This window comes from Accipiter gentilis, chromosome 26 (assembly GCF_929443795.1).
Source record: "Accipiter gentilis chromosome 26, bAccGen1.1, whole genome shotgun sequence".
In the NCBI taxonomy this organism is placed as follows: domain Eukaryota; kingdom Metazoa; phylum Chordata; class Aves; order Accipitriformes; family Accipitridae; genus Astur; species Astur gentilis.
In genome coordinates, this window is record NC_064905.1 from 17841600 (window position 1) to 17858103 (window position 16504).

Below are 16504 nucleotides of genomic sequence, written 5' to 3' on the forward strand. Positions count from 1 at the left end.
ATGGTGTCTGTATTCCCATAAATTTGCCATAGTTTTTTGCCATCAACTGCAGTGGGAGAGGATGCAGGTGGTGATGAACACGCGGAGCGTTTTTGATGCAGAAGTCTAAGGTGTTGGGTACCTACGATGCTCCAAAAGGCTGAGGAGCCGTCAAGTGCATCGGGAAGGTCAGGATGCCTCTGCTGTGTCCAAAGATGCACCTTGAGAGACCACACTTCAAAACCAGGCAGCTTTGCAGGTGGCATCCTCCCTGCCCGAGCTCGGAGGGCCGTGGTGGCAGCGTGCCACCCTCCGGAGCTTGCTGTCACTTGCTTCAGCAAAGCTCTCGCAGCGCTCGCTCCCCAAAGCTCATGTTGCAGAGCTTTATTGTTGCCTGTTACGCAAAGCGGTCCCTTTCAGTTCCCCTTCCCTCTGACTTGACGTCGGAGAACCAAATAAACTGCCACCTGTCTTGAAAAGAAATATTTGGCCATTGTCAGCCCATAATTTGAGCAAGAAATGGTTTGGGAAGCAAACTTTGGGGTTTGTTTTTTAAAATCTGGTTTTCAAATGTACCATTGTCTTTCCTGCAGGGTCCTCCAGGAATCCAGGGGCCTAAAGTAAGTCAATAAATTAAATGTCACCCACTGTTTCCAGGCTGCCAGGGCATTATTTACAGGCTCACAAAGGCCTGTCAGCTCTGGGGACTGATTTTTTTGTCAGTTTGACAACACATCCCTGGGTTGTGCTGTGCAGCAGTTGGCGTTTTGGAAAACAAGCCATTTTTCCTTCCAAACACATTTACAATCTTAAAACCTCCTCCAGCATGGAGTCCTGAGGGCCAGCGGCACATGCGAGTTAGTGTTTCCAAACCCACAGGCTTAAACCTGTATTTTCGACTATTTTCTTATATGAGCCGGTCAAGAGGAAAATGTTAACAGCAGCACAGGTATAAGCATCCCAGGAGGTGGTGGGTGCACGGGGTGGCTGTCCTGGGCAGAGCTGCCGGGTCTTCTTGGTTGATGCCATGTCGTTTTTGCAGGGCTTGGATGGGGCAAAGGGAGAAAAAGGTGACAGCGGTGAGAAGGGGGACCACGGCGACGCTGGACCCGCTGTGAGTCATTTTTCCCCTATCTCATTTCTGGCCACCAGCAGAAACCTGCCTTACAGCAACTATTCCAATGCCTTGTTCCTGTTTTCTTTAAGGGTCTCCCAGGTGCTCCAGGGCTCATCGGTTTACCCGGTACCAAAGGAGAGAAGGTAATTATCGGTGTGGGAAAGGGGCGGTGAAGTTGTGGTGTAATCCTAAAATAGGGGCTGTAAAATCCTGCCACGGTGGGTCCAGCCAGAACTGCAGAGCTGGGCTTACCGGCACTATCCTGATGCATGGCGAGGAGCTCTCCTCGAACCCCAGGGGCTGTTGGGTGAGGCCGTGCTGTCATTACAGTATTCGCCAACTGGATATAAGTTTGCCTGCAACGCCAAACTCAATACGGCATGTCTTAATTTTTATTTTTACAACTGCAGGGAAAGCCAGGGGAGCCAGGATTGGATGTGAGTATGGAAAACATAAATTGTGATATATAGAAACATGAACAACACGCATGTAAAGGCCATCAAATTGCTTGAGGTTGTTGGAAAAATGTGTAGCTAACACTGTATAGACTACTCTGCCTTAAACATGGTGCCTGTGGAATGATGTCTGTAGGAAAGGGCTTAATTCAGGCCAGCTGCCAGACTACTTCCACTGCACAGCAGTAACTGCTCAGCTAAAGATGTCACAGGGGTTTCCCTTTCCAATTGAAAATATTTGTATTGGATTCAGTGAAATGAAAATCTCTAATAGCTGTAATGTTAGTGGGATATGGTAAAGCACTAGCTTTCCCAAGAAATTGCTGGCATACCAAGTCAACAGGAAGAAAACGTCATATTTCTCACCATGGGAGGATGAGTTGATCACTGGGGATTGCTTATGTTGAACTGAGATGCCAGGATGCTTGCACACTAAACTTAGAAACCTTTTTTTTTTTTTTCTTTAACCCCACCTAAAAATTGTTGTGATAGGGTTTCCCAGGTCTCAGAGGAGAGAAAGGAGAGAGAAGTGAAAGAGGCGAGAAGGTGAGTGGGTTATGGCTGTAGAGATGCTTGCGGGGGGGCAGGACTGGCCTCTCTTTTTGGCAGGCAGCGATGCTTGCCTAGGGTGCTGGTTCCTTCTCCAGCCTGGCAGTGTTTCTCAGGTCGCTGCTGTAAGGCCTTTTCTGTAGCACAAGTATCTACGTGGTCCCAGTCTAGGGCAGGACATGCAGTTAATTTCTACCCACTTGGAAGTGCTTTCTGCAAGCCTATCTCCCCCCAGCACAGCCAATGTAGCAAAATGGAGCAGCCTGACAGCTCCAAGTTGCAAAGAATTGCTAATTTTGGTTTATAGACCTTGAAAATGGATCCAAGTCAAAGGTTTTGTTACAGGGATCCTTAAATAAAGGGGTGCAGAGCCGGAGGCAGGAGCCCAGCTGAGCGCAGGGCAGCGGCTGGAAGCTGGGGTTCCCACTTACTGTCAGATACCAGCCTGGTTTCTAGCAGAAACTGGTCGTTTAGTCATTCTGTTATAAAATTATCTATTAAAATATTTCCACCCAGCTTTAACTGAAGATTTTTGCAGTGATTAGTCAGTTGAGGCTACAGTAGTGCAAACGTCCCTACTCTGGCTGAGGTGTGGGACTCTGCAAGGGCTGTGCGACTTAAAGCCAAGGTGTTTCCTCTCCTGTTCCTGATATTTTCCTGTTGTGCCAACAGGGTGAGCGAGGAATACCAGGGAGAAAAGGAGCCAAAGGGCAGAAGGGCGAACCAGGCCCTCCCGGACTGGATCAGCCTTGTCCTGTGGTACGTCTTTTATTTCACTCACCCTAAACACACGTTGCCAGGACTGAAAAGGAGACGCAGCTTTGCAGCCAGGGAAAGAGAGAGAGGATTTGGTAGTTCTTTATTTTGCAGTAAATCAGAGCAGATGGTTATTGTTTTCTCACTTTTCTTAATGGTTTGTTTTATCTGCACTGCTGGAAGTTCACTGCTCGCTGTAAGGGCTCCTCACTGGCCAGATGGGAGCAAGCCACAGCAGTAAAAATAAAGAATCTTTGTGTAAAGACCTTCTTATTGTAGTCAGGAACAATGGGCTTCAGTAACGCTCTTCAGGAGATAGCGTGGCCTGGTGAAGCTGCTGGCCTGGCTTTTGAGTACATTTGAAATCAGGGAGTAACTCAGTGCAGTGGATGGGAATCAGTTTGAAAACAAGGTCGGCTCCATCCCTTCATCTCCGCAAACCGAGCAGGGGATGAGCCCAGCTCGCTCTCCCCTGCGTGGAGAAGCGGGTCGGAGTTGCTAGCATCTTAGTACTGCCAAAGGTAAGTGATGTATGAGCTGGAGCTCTCCAGGCTGCCAAGAAGCGTCCCTGGGAGAAGAGCCCTCCCCGTGTTTCTCTGCCTGAGACAGCAGCTCACAGCTCGGATCTCTCCCTTCTCAGATACATCCCGGCCACCGCCGTGCAGCGTGTACACAAAGAGCCTTTCCAGGAAAACTCCTGGGTGTTTGAGCCTGAGGAAGGTGGATCTCCCAAGTCCACTTCCAGAACATCTCATTCCTTTGATCGGGCCAGGGAAAAAAAAAAAACAAACCCTATACTTGTTTATAAGCATTACTTGGTCTGGTAACATTTACCTCCTTTTCATTATTATTTTTCATATAAAGACTAAAACCAGAGATCCCTTCCCTGAAGTGCTTTGAGGCTGCAGGATGAAAGACTGATTCATATCAACTATTGAAATAAAACTACTGAAATGTAGCTGTTAGCCCCTAGTTCAGCTGCACCTAACTAGCAGTGCCAGGTACTTGCTCCAACATGCTCCAACAAACCCATTTCTTTTCTAAATGTGTGACTTTTTCTCACCCCATCGGCACAGCTATGGCAATCAAAGCTGTTGTGTGGCTCCGCTATACCAGCAAAAAGCTCCTTCAGTCAATACGCTTTATTGTGCTTGGAGATTGAATGTGAACTACAATTAATTTTTTCGTTTGTGATGATCATCTTTCCTCCCTCAACATACTGCATGATTTAACCCTCATCTTTTCAACAGGCTGTTACAAATGTGAATCTCTGGTTTGTGTATAAAGATCTTTCCCAGATGACAGACTGTGTGTCTGTGAATTCCCTACCATAAAACCACTCTGCTGACTTGCTGTGTCATCAGAAATGGAGGTGTAAAGTTCTAGACCTGTCCTCCTCTGCCGAAACATTGCGTGTCTGTTCGAGTAACTCCCGTGTCCTTTACCATTCTCAACAAGCAGTTATTTTTTCAAACAGGGAGATCGTAGCATTGCAGGCAGCAAAAGGGACCCAGGTTTCCCAGGCCTGGACGGGGTGAGCGTGCCCTGCCCTTTGGTACAGTATCTGCTCTCTTTCTTTCTTTCTTTCTTTCTTGCATGGCTTGTGTGTGTTTCTGCGGTGGCCAAGCCCTGTCCCAAGGAGCGAATCCCTCCGGGGAGAGGAAGGACACAAGGCAGCAGAGCTGGACAAGATGTTTCACTTTGGCATTTGGGGAAGGATGCCAATGCGTTGTGCCTTCTCCCTCCCAGTTAAAATTACTTTAGGCGAGGAGCGCCAGCAATGGGAGATCACGTAGGGGATGCTTGCTCCTTTATGATAACAGATGCTAAAAATTAGTTCTGGTTTCTCTCAGCACCTGTGGCCAAGTTTGGTTCCCCTCGTGCCTGTGCTGCTGCAGCCCTCCGAGTCCGATTCCCAGCTGGGTTTTGAAAAGTTTCCTCAAGTGACCGGCCAGTTCTGTGGCACTGGGGTCACTGGCACTCTGGGCATTAGAAGGGCTTTTGCTGTGTCAGCACGTAGCTCTGCCCTGCAGAGCTCAGGTCGAAGTCCAACGGTTATGCAGGAAGACTTGTGCTCTGCTCCCTGAAAGGGCTCTGCACAACTAGCTAAAAGAGGTCATTGTTTTATTTTCAGGGTTTTTTTTAACCATAGAAAATGCTGCATGTTCGATGATTTGTGGTTGTCTTTGGAGAAACAAAAGGGCAGTAAGCTGTCTCTCTTTCAAAAAGTTAAATTACTTTCATATGTGTCAAAGAAACCAATTACTAGCAGCAGGCCCACTTCAACTCTATATATTTACTCTCTGGAGATGTTATATTTACCAACTATCTCCCATCTTAACCATACAGAAAACACAAGACCTGTCTGTACTGAAGGCAATGTCAACTGCAGTAGGCAATTTCTCCGATACCTAACTACTACATGACTAGTTAGTAAAGCACTTGCACATCTTCCCGCTTGCGTATGTGAGGGTTAGTTACACACTGGCTGGGATTGTTGTCTTCGTTCTCCACCCTACTGTGCGGTGGAGGCTTGTTGGGTTCTCGGCGATGGCTTTCGGTCCAGGAGCACAAGCGTGAGCCTTACACGCAGGTTGCAAAGCTCTTTTTAAGTTGACGAGTCATTTTTTTAATCACTCGAGTGAAACACGGTAGAAAGGTGTGCAGTTTTAGGATGGCCAAAATAAGTATTTTGAGTGCACAGGAAGAAGAAAAAGCCCAGGGCAGAAATCAACCCCGTGATGGTCAGTGTTAGGATGCGCTTTAACAGCAGGTCAGGATCTTTCTAGGTCAAACAACTGCTCTGTGCCTTGTCCCCTTTACCCTTCACCCCCAGACAACTCTGGTAAATGTACAAGTTGCACTTTTTTTATGAATAATCATGGACCAAAATATTGACTGGTGTCAGCGGAAAAATGCGTATGTTTTCTAACTAATGTTATAGGAAAGCATGTGAAAATAACTTGACCTGTTACACTAGGAGTAGTTGGAGAGGGTAACCTTACTTCACTGCATCTGTTTTATTGGGCATAGGCTATTTTACATATAAAATCAATACAGAATACAAAAAATGTGATGACTGACATTTACAGTAAAAAATGTAAAAATGCATTTTGACCTGTATTTGCACTAGCAGTTATCTCTGCTGCGTACACATCCTCGTGGCTTCCCACCCCTAGTTAATGTGGAGGTGGCTCTGAGGGAAGGATCAGTGCATGTGTGCTCTCTGTAGCTCTACATGCAGAAATTCATGCAATCAGAGATCCAAGAGCCTTAAAAAAAATCCAGCATCAGAAAAGGCAGCTGAAGTCAGCTATTTCTTCTAAAGTGTCTTGAAAGAGTTGGTCACATATAGTCCATTCCTCTTCTAAGGGGCTCCTTCCTTTTCAGTGTTTTCCTCCTGGTAAGTAAGCTCTTCTGGCTTTCTGATTTCTGTATGTTTCTTGTATCTCCATCAGAAAAAGACAAATATTTTCACTCCCTTTGCATAGTCCACAACTCATCCTATTTCAATCAGTTCAGCAAATCAAGATTTCTAAAGAAACTAAGTACTGCAGGATCGAATTTAACACAATTACGATATCATCTGGGAAAAAAAAAAATTACATCACCACCCCCAAACTGGAAAGCGCATACTAACAAAAAAAATACATTTCCACATCATGTTTTCCATATATATATGTCTGATTGCAAAAACCACTACCATATCAAGCAGATTATGAAGTTAATTAACTGTTGTTCCAAATTTTTGTATTTGTTCACATTTTCGTTTTTGTTCAAAGGAGAAAGGAAGTGTAGACTTATTTTTCTTTTTACCCTTGGGTGTATTCAATTTTGTGTTGTGCGTAGACATGGATTACATTGCCTGCGTATTTATTTTTGTGCATATAACAGCAACTGGGTCTTGCATGGTAATTAAAGGTGCTGCTAAACCTTTCATCGTTGTGAAGATTGAGCTTCAGGTTTTTGGGTCTGACACTTAAGTCACTGTCAACAGAAATTAAAATCTGTAAATTCAATTTTGCAGGGACCAGACGGACTACCAGTAGCAGGATGTTGGCATAAGGTACAGTAATAATAATAATTGTACATCCTTGAGCAGGTCCTGAGTAATGTTGTTTGCTGCATGGTGATTGTTTGCACTGCTGCACATCCTTTAAGCATCAGGCACACAGAATGTCATGCCTTGGGAGAGCAGGATTCCACCTAGCTTCATGTCTTGTTCCCCACAGCTGTAGACTGGTGCTAGGAACACCACTCCAAAAACTGGCTAAGCATGAAAAATCACTCTCGTTAATATTGTCAGTAGCAATGCCTTTTTTCAGGCTCGCTCAGGCTAGGCTTTTATTATGCCCTAGGCAGTTTAAGAACCACTCGTGCAAAGACTGCACCACCTGCAAAACGTGCTTGTGTGACTTAGCCCATACGCTCTAGCTGAGACTTTTACAGTGGGTTACCTCTTGTCACAGAGTTCCAAAACATTTCTTTCCAAAGAAAGACTTTTCTGCCACTGTAATTATGATCCACAACCACTACGCTGCTTCAGTGCTCAAATAGGTAGATCTGGGTGCAGGTGGTCAGGTAATTCCTACAGTCTCACATGCCCAGAACGGCCAGGCTAAGTGCTAAAGGCAGCCCGGGAGAATGAGGAGAGACTCGTTCCCCCGTAAGATGAGGATTTGATCCAGACTTGTAGGAGGATGCTGTAACCTCCTTCTCCGACAAGGGTATGACACTGAAGCGGAGTGGAATTACTAACCCAGCTTCAAACATGTGGTGTGTGGACACAGTTCAAGTTAGTAGCAAGCATGTTACTCACTAGTTGCAAACCCTCGGTTAGAATGTGAGCATGCCCTTAGCATATAAAAGTTTTTAAATCTGTGGTAAGTCGTTTGGATGTACTGTTAACATTAAAAGAAATCTGAAGGCCAATCCGTATAACGTTAGCAATAAGATAAATAAGTGTAATGAATGGAGCATTTCTCTTTGATTAAAATGTTTGTCTGTGTGTTCTTTTTCAGTGATCTCTAAGCATGAAGCACAATATGTAAATAATGTGATATATTTTGATCTTTTTAATTTTTGTATAAAAAAAGGAGAAAAAAAAAAACTTTCAACAGTAATATATTGACCTTTTTTTATACTGGATTCTCTCATTTATGGACTTTGAAAATACTGTAAAGCTCCCAAACCCGTAAGATACGCATGATAACATCAGGATTTGATAAAGGTACCAATGACAGTAGCTGGGAATGAACAGTATTCACTGCTAATGTTGCTGCGTGAACTAACAGTACTGAGACAGCGTGTTCCCTAGTGTGCCTTATCACATGAAGGAGGGAGAAATCCCTGTCCTAACTTGGCTCTCAACTCTGTATTTGCCTTGCACATGCACATTAAAAGGGTGAAAAAAACTGGCTGAAAACAAAGAAGAAAAAAAGGATGCAGCCCTAGAAATGAAAGAAGCTGCTGTATACCATCTGGTCAAACAAGAGACGGACTTGCCACTTGCAGAGGAAACCAAGCCAAGCTCCACTCATTGCTACCTGTTGTTGATATGACGGAAATAGCAATTCTTTGGCTAAAGAGAACAACCTTGACTACCTGTGGTTATTTCCACTACTATCAAGAAAAGTTTTTTTTTCTCAAGAGGAAGCACCTCTGGGGTCCTGTTCTGGGGTCTGTGGCTGAAGATGTGCAAGCGCTTTATTACTGTGGAATCTAAATTCCCCAAGAAACCTCCACTGCAGAATTTCAAAACACAAAAACCGAGTAATACTTTCAGTGTAGAGAGTTGCAGGACAGGGAGGGCTCTGCTGAAGTATTTTCTGAAACAACAGAGCACATAATGTTGCTGTTGAGCTTCCCAAAACTTGGGAGTTTGGAGTATTTAATTGTCTTGGTTTGTGGGGTTCATTTGCATTTGATTTTTCTTGGTTTACGTGGTTTTAATTGTAAACTCTGTAACTCTGCACACCCCTCTTGTCCTCTTCCTTCTCTCCCCTTATTCGTTCTTTCTTTAAATTATCTCATCTCAGGCACATCCCATGCAGAGCAGGGTAATGAATAAAAGGAGGATTATGATTTTGGTATCTTCATAAGGCATTAAATGAGATCAGTTTTAAAATTGCCACCTATTATGCTGTTCACATTTTTAAAGATGTTGGAAAAAACAGAGACTTTGCAGTAAAGAGCCATAAAAAAATTATTTCAGGGAGGAAGAAAATGGCTTACAGCCAAGTCTGTTCAGCTTACAATGAAGATCAAGAGGCAATTGGATTCCTTTACAGGGAGGAGATACTTTATATTAACAAGTTCTTAAACTGAACAGAGAAAGATGTACAAATATCCGTCCAATGGGTAGAAGCTGAAGCTACACAAAATCAAATAAAGCAAGCCATGGATTTTTAAAGGTGATACTGGTTAATCCTAACCAGACCAGTGATGTAATCCCCATCACTTTAATGCCTTTTTGATTCAACAGATCATTTCTGGAGGAAATACTTTAGCCCAATGCAGGTTGCTAGGCTCTTTGTAAGAGTCTTAGGTGAAATTAAGAGCCTGACCACGATATCAAACCAGATGATATCGGGGCCCTTTGTGGCCTTGATCTTAGAGAATACAGAAGGGAGTCATTTTTTGCGCACTGAGTAGATCCAAATCCTCTATTAGATCCTTGTTCCACTGCACGTCTTATGGCAGCTACTGCCAGAGAGGACTTGAGAGAGGGATGCGACCATCCAGGGGCAATCTGCCCTGTACAGGCTGACCTAGCACGAAGGTAGCTCTTGCTCCGATATTCTGAAGAACAGTAGGAACATGCTCAGTGCTCCGCGCAGGCAGGGTGATGATTGACTGATGTCTGTGAGTTCTTATCTGTGACTGGGAGGTGTCCTTGAGCTGACCCTTTATAGTCAGCTGGGAGCATTTGTTATCTGCTGGCAAATGCTGCAACAGCCATCTAGCTTGGTAGAGGTGGACACAAAAGACTTACGGCTGTAGGCAGTGAACTTTTGTTACCTGTCTTTGTTAGCTGCTTAGGGTCTACACCTACACATTGTTTGCTTTGTGGCTATACTTTGCATCTTTACCAGTAACTGACTGTTTTCTTGGTCACCATATAGATTAATTCCATGTAAATTCAGATCAACTAACAAATCAAGAAACAAGAATTATTTAACTCAAAACAGCAATGAAAATGCATTTTATTTACTTCCATTTCATGTTGTTAGCTATCACTTTTGGTGCAGGGGTTTTTAAAGGCATAAGGAGCAGCTGAACAAGCTCCCACTGGCTTTTAGTGCTTTTGAAAAACCCCTTTACTGTCCCAAATTAAAGCTAAAAATCTTCTTCTGTGGAAGGTTGAAGGCAAATCTCTCATTGATGTCACCGGGAAGAAGATCTGTATTTGTTCCCTTAATGTACAGTTGCTCTTCCCATCTCCCCCAGTCATCTCCAAACTAAAAGCAATTCACTACTCCAAACCACGCTTGGGCTTCTACACTCAAATTCCTGCACGTGTCCTGTTCATGGAACCTCTATCGATATCAATGAGAGTTCAGTCCCCAGAATGACTGCAGAAAGCACAAGAATCTGGAAGTGTCCACAAACAATCTACAATGCAGATAGAAAAGTCTTGTTTTACATACGCTGGCAAAAACTAAACAGCTTTCTATCTAGCTCCTACTTGAAGAAGTTTGATATCACTGAAGCTACAAGACAAGCTAACCTCCAAAGCTTATGAAATTATATTAAAATTTATATTTTCTCTGAGGAAATACCCCGAAGTCCTATTATCTTCAGGTAAACAAGTCAGTATTCCGTCTTCAACTTGTGGAATATCCAGTGCTTGTAGGCATCAACTGTGACCACTGCCAGGCCTGCAAAACATTGATACAGAATACCAGAATAGTGCTTTACCTATTACTCTAATCGCTCTGCATGGCAGCCGTCCCCCTCCCAACACAGAGCCTCTGCTGCCACAGAACCCAAGACATTTGTTCGTAACGGAGGAAGAGAGCCCATTTTGAATCGACTAAACCTCTAAACTGGGATTTTTCTTCCCCGTCCCCGAGGCACAGCCTGACCACTCACGGTGCTTCCATGCCAGTCAAGGAGGAAGGCTAGAATTATCTTCCAAGCACAGGACTGCGGCTGGTATCCGTACCCATCAGCGCTACCACCTCAGCTGCCAGACCGTTTAGTGACCATCTTTGAAAATTCCCAGGTAAATGCCCTCTCTGCATCGGTTTATTCTGCACCCCAAATACGGTGAGTCCAGCACGTACAAAGGAGATCCAGCTATGCACCTGCAGCAAGTCTGGTACGTTCGGGACGCCTGAGTTACTGCACGTGTCCAGATCTGCAGCCTGTGTCCAGTAGCTTCTCTGGACTTCTGCCGCTGTCGTTCCCATCAGAAATGCCAGCAGGTACGGATCCTGCTGCATACAGCGCCTATTGCCACTTCAGCTACGAGGAACTAACCGGTAGATGTCCGAGGATCTGCTGGCGGTACGTCTACTCTACCAACTCCTTCTGTTGCCAAAGCTCAGCTGAGACCTGTGGAAAGCAGAGCTGGGGAACAGAGCGAGGCACAGGTCCCCCGGCAAGGCTGCTGCGGGGGGCTGCGGCCGGGATCTGCCCTTGAAGTCCTTCCCCGCCCTCAGCTGAGATCGGTGCGTTTGGCCTTTATATTCTGAACTCAGTGTTCCTTGTCGATCGTATCACGTGGATCGACAGACTGTATTAGAGGAACTGCTGAGTTTTGTATCGATTGCTCAGAGTCTAAGAGGAAATCTGGTTAGGCTTCCATGTGCTTTCCACACACACGTATTTAGAAGAGTAGGTTGTTAAATGATAAATTGTTTCAGAGCAGTCATGATCTTATTGGGAAGAGTTAAAAAAAGATGTGCTTTGCTCAGCAAATTCGTGCCAGATCGGTTGAGTATTTTTTCCTTCCATATGAAAACGTTTATGTGGATCTTTTTGAATACTTTGAATTTGCAAATAGCTCACAAAGATAAATTTTACTTTTAGGTAGTACTGGCAGTCTTGCTCAAAACTCAGTAATTATCTCAGCCTCTCACAAAGCGTAGTGCATTTTTTCCCCAGGAAACAGCTCTCTCTTTTTTTTTTTTTTTTTTCCTTCTGGTTTGAGAGAATGCAAGATTGTTTTACAGGAATTCAGAAATGCAGCTAAATGTTACCACTAGATGTCAGTAGCAATAAAGATGATTGACAGGGAGGCTGCTAATGCTTATAAAATGTAGGTCAGTCTGAGACTGAGGAATTGATTTATCTTGATCGCTAAAATATTACATTAGCTTCATGGATTCATCAATAGACATTTTGGATAACACACTTAAGTTACTGATCTTGGGGGAATCTGAAGCCCAGCCAAATTTATGTTTTATCTTTATTTTCTAGTTTACAAAACAAAATTCCTTAGTCTAATTTAACTGACCATGAAAGCATGGCGATTTCCATTATGTTAAGATAACTACAGCTGCCTGCTGCCCAGGAGCAGAGGACAAGTAGCTTTCTTTAAGGCTTGTTCTATTTAAAATTGTAGCTAATGACTATCTTTCCAGTTACTACCAACGTCCTCTCTCTAACATCCTGTAGCCTAATCAATTCTGGGAGCAAAGTTCCCAAACTGAGTCCTAAGGGCACAAGAACTCACTTGAAACCCCTCTGAAGTTTTTCAGCCACAAAGCTCTGCAGGCAGGGCTACCTTGCCCCAAGACATGGCAAACGCATTACGTGACCCACACCAGAGCTGCTGCTCGCTGTGGCGGTGGCACCTGTCTTGGCCCCTGGTGCTCCACGAGTGGGGATGCTGCACCCAACTGGAAGCATGGGGAGCGCTCCCTAAAGCTTCCGGTGGGAATGGATTTTGGGGGGAGGAGGGAACATGGCCAAATAACCCCCATGTCTGTAACCGCAGTTCAGTGCTGAAAGCCTGCTGGTGGCTCGAGAGGCCCCTTGCTAGAGGATGAACCTGATGATTTGCCCTGTGCTGATGGGGGCAGGTGAGATTAATTAGTTTTGCAGCTGAATTGTGGGCTTGGCCAGTGAGTTCAGGAATAATTTCTCTGGGTTATGAAACCAGTGGCAGAGAAAACCCAGTCTGAGTCCAAACTGAAACTGTTTCTAAGCCTTAATGCACTGGGATTTTAGATTTTGGTTGGTTTTCTTTTTAAATCAAGACATTGCCACATGCTTAGTTTTATTGTCATGGAGGGAGTCGCCTTTCTTGTAAACACTGCTTCTAACACTTGCTGTATATATAATGGTGATGAATTTATTTCCATATGGATTTTTCTCCTGTGTATTTAAAAATAAGAATGTTTCTTCTAATGATAAAGGACTTTCTGATGTGTTTTCTTTTTAGGAAACCAATAGATGAAAATATTTAGGTGAGCTTTAGTCTTCCGTAATTTCATAAATTCAGCATTTGAAATCCTTAAGCAAACCAACAAAACATGTGTGAGGTTTCAGCAGTTCAAGACATCCTATGCAATGAGAAAAAGTAATCCATGGAGAACGACACAGGTCATTACCTGTGGCTATAAGATTGTTATAGTAACCCCCTACCCAGGAAGCATGTTTGTGATGACCAAGGCTTTCGTGCCAGAAAGCCTGGGTTCTAGTTTGGCTTCTTTCTCCTCTTCCCCCTACATGCAAGCTCAGTGTCCCATTTCGGCTGCTGTAACTGAGCACAACTGTGTTGGCTGTAATAGTGCTGAACTAGATTACACCAGCAAAGATTTCAGTCTGTAGTATTTACTATCTCACCAGCCCACAGCTCAGCTGTGATTTTTTTTACACGTAGTACATGGTTTTGCAGTCAGCCAAATACAGTGGACTCTTGGGCCAGAATGAAAGAACTCATCCATTATAGCTTAATTAAAATATTAAGATGCCAGAAATTTCCAGCTTTATCGTAATGGTAAATAACCATCCTTGGTCAATATAACTGTGCCTTATTAGCCTGTAAATTTAGAGTGTATTACAAAGGAGCATTACAGCTTAGGTTTCCTGGTCATTGAATGCTGATTTAATGCTGCCCTCTAGGGGAGATCTTTTTTTAATAGAGAGAAACCAATTTTATGCTAGGACAAATTTTATGTCGTGACACTGTCCCTTAATTGACAGCAGACATAGGGATGGGCGCACCTTTTGCATTGACTATATGGTTTGAATAGATATTTGTAAAACAGGAGCGCATAGGTAGAAACTTTAATCTTTTTTCCAAATCTGGTACTTTTTTCTTGGGAAATACCATCTTATCCTCGGGTCTTTTTTTTTTTTTTTTTCTTTTTTTAAGTCCCATTGTTGCCCAGACAATTTAAAGCGTTACACAAATAAAATCTATTTGTAGTAGGTTACCAGTCAAGTTTCCATTTTTAAATTTTAGAGAATGGAAGTTTTGAATTATTTTCTTTACAGACAACAGATTTATATTTAAGATACACAAAAATATTGGTAACAACAAATAATAAAAATGTAAAAATTTAAATGCCCCAAACCACTTATCCTGGACAAATACTGCAGGTATCTGGCTGAATTCAGATCAGTGAGTTTTGTTCCAACTTGCACTAGCATAGCTATGAGTGTCTTCTGCCTTATTTCATTTTAAGTTCCCAAGTTCCACCTGTTAAATATCTGCTGACATGCTTAGTAGCACCTCCAGCCTTCCAGTTGTTTAACCAGGAAGATTTTCATGTGGGAGGTGAAGTATTTGGATAGATTTGCAGAGGCCTAAGACACTTTAGCTTGCCAAAGCAATCATTGTGGCACATACTGACATTAGCAACCTTACAGGACAGCATTTATGTAAGAATATTTCTGGGACCCTTTTGCAATAGCGATTTTTTTATTATTATTATTATTTTTTATTTTTTAAAGGAAAAAGAAGGGGGTGGGGAGGAGGGGAAGAAAACACCTGGTCACTCTAGTTAGTCCAGTCTCACTGTCATTTACTGGAGTCACCTGCCTTTTAATTGTGTCCCTGGCACTGCAGTTGAACCTGACCGTAATTAGTACAGTTTGAAATACTTCACAGCTCCACTTTGGGGAATCTATTGCAGACTGAAGCAAACCAGTGAGTAAAAAAATCCATTTCCTAAACTTTGTTTTCCGTTGGTTGATCATCATTTACGTTTGTAAGCTAAAAATTAGTTCTAGTATTTTCACATCCCCAGGTGAACTACTGCAACTTTTCCATACACTTGTGTACCATCAGATGGCACATCAAAAGGGATGTCTAACTATTGTGTAATCTGCAGCTAAAGTAAGTGCTGAAAACCTGTCACTTAGAAATGAATGAAAGAAGGACCTAATAGATTGTATGACTCTATACTACTGTAGGGAGCCTGGGGGAAAACCACAGGAAAGCTGGGAAACACGAGTTTTCGATGCATAAGAAGTGGCATTATTGACAACAGAGTGGAATAAGAAATACATTATTAACATTTGCGGTTTTCCTATGTCTTAGGACAACAATCAACCCCTGTTCGCTAAGTTCTGGTAGAAGTTGCCTCATAGTTGCGTAGTTTCATGGAACAGTCAGCTTGCTTGTGTGTGGTTGTGGTTTCTTATATAATGTAGATATTAATGAACAGAACTTTAAAATGGACATGTCCCAAATATCTGTAAATGACACTAATACCACTTGCTGCTTTTTTATATGCTGTTAAACATTGTTATTGTATGCTTAACTTTGAAAAGTGCAATTTACTTGATGTTGTTAAGTATAGGTGGGTGCATATCAAACTTGCATTTCTGTAATTACATTAAAAAATTAGGACCTGGTTTTGCAAAGCAAAAGCACCCATGTTACTCACTGAATTTCCAAATTAAGCAGAAGAGGTAGTATATTGCTATCGGCTAGAATGAGAGTTGGAGTCCTGTTGTGTTTGCCGGTTAGTTTCACAGATGGAGTGCAGTTTTATAGAAAATTTCATAACATAGCAACTTTTTGCGCTACTATTTGGGGTTCTTTTTTCTGATATCTTAAAAATTAATAAAAAATATTCAATGTGATGAATGTTCAGCACAAAATACCAGTGTCAAAACTGAAAGCCACCTGCTCTGTTGCATTAAATTACTTTGGACAGAAATATTTTTCAACTGGCATGTACGCAAGCATTTCTGAAACACCATAATTTGAGAAAATAACTGTACCTGCTGGTACTTAAAACCTAAATGAAAATCTCACTTATTTGTATACAGTTTAGGAAAATACATGCAATGTGTGCTTTATCTGTCCATATTTGTTTTGAAATTGTGCTGATAGGGCTTAATCCTCTACCGTGTTATGCAAGTGTCCCTTATTTATGGGAGTGGTTGCATCACTCCAGTAAGGCTGTTCAGAGGAGAAAGGGCTATTCGCATGTGTGTGCAGTTTGGACACCTTGCAAAAATTAGTTTTGTTTTGAATTTATTTACATGGTATTCTATACAACGCTGACTAAATCTCTGTAAAATGTATCACCTTTAAAAAGAAATATATATATAGATATTAAAAATACAGAAAACGTACTTAACATCTCTATTTGCAAACTCTTTGTGATCTTTAATCATGTATGTGCCATGAAAAGTATTCTATTTACTCAGTTCTTTGGGGAACAATTACTTTAAAAAT

General features: G+C 42.7%; 2 protein-coding genes across 5 annotated transcripts in view; one reads left to right on the forward strand and one right to left on the reverse strand.

Annotated features, from left to right (window-relative positions):
- COL23A1 (collagen type XXIII alpha 1 chain) overlaps window positions 1–8045 on the forward strand; it is a 192699-nt gene extending 184654 nt beyond the window's left edge. The window contains exons 23-30 of the mRNA XM_049830000.1: window positions 573–599; window positions 1022–1093; window positions 1186–1239; window positions 1507–1533; window positions 2044–2097; window positions 2773–2859; window positions 6884–6922; window positions 7878–8045. Coding sequence (XP_049685957.1) covers window positions 573–599; window positions 1022–1093; window positions 1186–1239; window positions 1507–1533; window positions 2044–2097; window positions 2773–2859; window positions 6884–6922; window positions 7878–7880 — 363 coding nt within the window. The 3' untranslated portion in view covers window positions 7881–8045. The remainder of the gene's footprint in view (window positions 1–572; window positions 600–1021; window positions 1094–1185; window positions 1240–1506; window positions 1534–2043; window positions 2098–2772; window positions 2860–6883; window positions 6923–7877) is intronic.
- The window catches only part of HNRNPAB (heterogeneous nuclear ribonucleoprotein A/B), a 31476-nt gene continuing 20833 nt past the window's right edge, over window positions 5862–16504 (reverse strand). For 2 of the 4 annotated variants that reach the window (XM_049829995.1, XM_049829999.1), the window contains one exon: window positions 5862–6305. The gene's annotated coding sequence lies outside the window, so the exon portion shown is untranslated. Of the gene's footprint in view, window positions 6306–10028; window positions 10737–16504 lie in introns of those variants that run through there. The other 2 variants (XM_049829993.1, XM_049829997.1) reach the window with 1 other exon arrangement.